The sequence below is a fragment of the Egretta garzetta genome, unplaced genomic scaffold, assembly GCF_000687185.1.
Source record: "Egretta garzetta isolate BGI_Z169 unplaced genomic scaffold, ASM68718v1 scaffold195, whole genome shotgun sequence".
Classification (NCBI taxonomy): domain Eukaryota; kingdom Metazoa; phylum Chordata; class Aves; order Pelecaniformes; family Ardeidae; genus Egretta; species Egretta garzetta.
Genome location: NW_009259591.1, coordinates 192,907 through 195,013, shown reverse-complemented (window position 1 = coordinate 195,013; position 2,107 = coordinate 192,907). Strand labels below are relative to the sequence as shown.

The 2,107-nt window shown below is 45.9% G+C and overlaps 1 protein-coding gene across 1 annotated transcript in view; it reads left to right on the top strand.

Annotated features, from left to right (window-relative positions):
• CFAP299 (cilia and flagella associated protein 299) overlaps positions 1-2,107 on the top strand; it is a 155,381-nt gene that overhangs the window by 20,504 nt on the left and 132,770 nt on the right. The window contains exon 3 of the mRNA XM_009638020.1: positions 1,604-1,694. Coding sequence (XP_009636315.1) covers positions 1,604-1,694 — 91 coding nt within the window. The remainder of the gene's footprint in view (positions 1-1,603; positions 1,695-2,107) is intronic.

The following is a 2,107-nucleotide window of genomic DNA, read 5'->3' as shown; positions in this document are numbered from 1 at the left end:
GATAGAAAGAACTTTATAGATGCTGTATTCTGTCTACTTGGATTGACAAATGCTACGGCTTTTTATTGAAATACATTGAGATATTGGGGGGACTTGATAATCCTTCCCCTCTCAGGTAGGGCCCTGCGGCACTCGCAGGCACCAGTTTGCCTTGGGGTGCCTGAGAGCGCGCTTTCCAGTCAGCGTTCACTACTTGAAACATTAAAAGGAGAAAAGTTCCCAGTGAAGCTACTTTAGCGCAGGATTTAGGAAGTCTCCGCTTCCTTCTCCTGCATGCAGAGTACACTGGAGCGAGTGCAATGACCTGTGCAGATGGAGAAGGGCTTTAGATTAGGCTGAGAGACCTGCAGAAATAATTTTAAAGAATCGCTTTTTTGTTGAAGGGTTTAACCCCAACCGGCAACTGAGCCCCACGCGGCTGCTTGCTCACTACCCCCCAGTGGGATGAGGGAGAGATTTGGAAGGGTAAAAATGAGAAAACCCACATGTTGAGATCAAGGCAGTTTAATGGGTGATGCAAAAGCCCCGCGTGCAAGCAAAGCAAAGCAAAGCAAGGAATTCATTCCCTCCCTCCCAGGGCAGGCGGGTGCTCAGCCGTCCCCAGGACAGCCGGGCTCCATCACGCCTAACGGTGACTTGGGAAGGCAAACGCCATCGCCCCGAATGTCCCCCCCTTCCTCCTCCTTCCCCCAGCTCTCTACCCTGAGCACGACGTGGAATTTGGTGTGGAATGTCCCTGGGGTCAGTGGGGGTCAGCCGCCCCGGCCGTGTCCCCTCCCAGCTCCTTGTGCCCCCCAGCCCCTCGCTGGTGGGGTGGGGTGAGAGGCAGAAACGGCCTTGGCTCTGTGCGAGCCCCGCTCAGCGGGAACGAACCCATCCCGGGGTTATCAACCCAGTTTCCAGCACAGACCCAAACCGTGGCCCCGTGCCAGCTACTGTGGAGAAAGTGGACTCTACCCCTGCCCAAAGGGTTTGTCCAATGTTGAGTGCTTGTGTCCATCTGATGCGGGTTTTCCATTTTTAATGACTGTTTGAACTCTAGGGCACTGCGTTCAAAGGTTAGCAAGTAATTTTTAGTGTATGGTGTCCTTTCTTGTACCTATTTTTTGCCAGTTTTTGTGGAGCAAAATTGGTTTTTCTTTTCATGCTTTGTACTTTGTACAACAACTATATTGACCCTACCACACCAAGCAGTCTAAGTATGTAGGAGTTCATTTGATTAGTTGCTGGCTGAAGAATAAGGTATTAAATCTGTTTAAGTTTGTATTGATATACTGTGAAAATTTGGTATTCTTAAGTAAACGTGACTTTGGCCATAATTCTGCAGATGTAAAATAAATGCATAGATAGTTCTGGATGTGTAATTGAAAATGTATGTTGGTAGACGTCATCTTCTGATAAAGTGCTATTACATCGTACATCTGCAGTAGTGATGAACTTTGAAGAATGCTTTAAGAGTTTGTAAAAGCAGAATAGGAAATAGACAAATTAGCTACGATAGGGCGAGGACTGTTCCATTATATTTGCAGAACCCTTAACCTGACTGCGAACGCAAAGTCTGTGGCAGTAATTAGTAGTAATAATGGTACCATTTTTTTCCTAGGTCGCTAGCAAGCGTAGGAAAAGAACTGAAAGATAATTTCTTGCGGGCCCTGGCGGAAAGAGAGGAAGCCAATCGTACTGGAAAAATTTCTGTGAGTACCTGTGAGATCACATTCTTCTTTACAGCTTAAAAAATGAATCTGAATGGGAAACAGAGGTATTTCGCGAGGAATGTTTGAAAAACATTACTTGATTTAGAAGAGATTTCTTGAAACCTGGAAATTTGCTGACGTTAATTTTTTTTAACTAAGCGAAGCATATGACAACTCTGCCCAGAAGTCTGCAAAAGGTAAGTGATGAGCTGAAGGACACAAGAGAAAAACCATTTAGTGGAGTGTGTTTTGATTTCATAAGAAGTTGTAGATTCCTGCCTTGCAAAATTCATTCCCATGTGCGCTTTAAATAGAGGAAGATGCAGCCTGATTGTTGGGAGAATCTCTTTGAAACTCATTAAGGTGGGTGCTGTTGGAGCTTCCCTGCTGAGTTTTGGTGGGGTGTTGGGTCT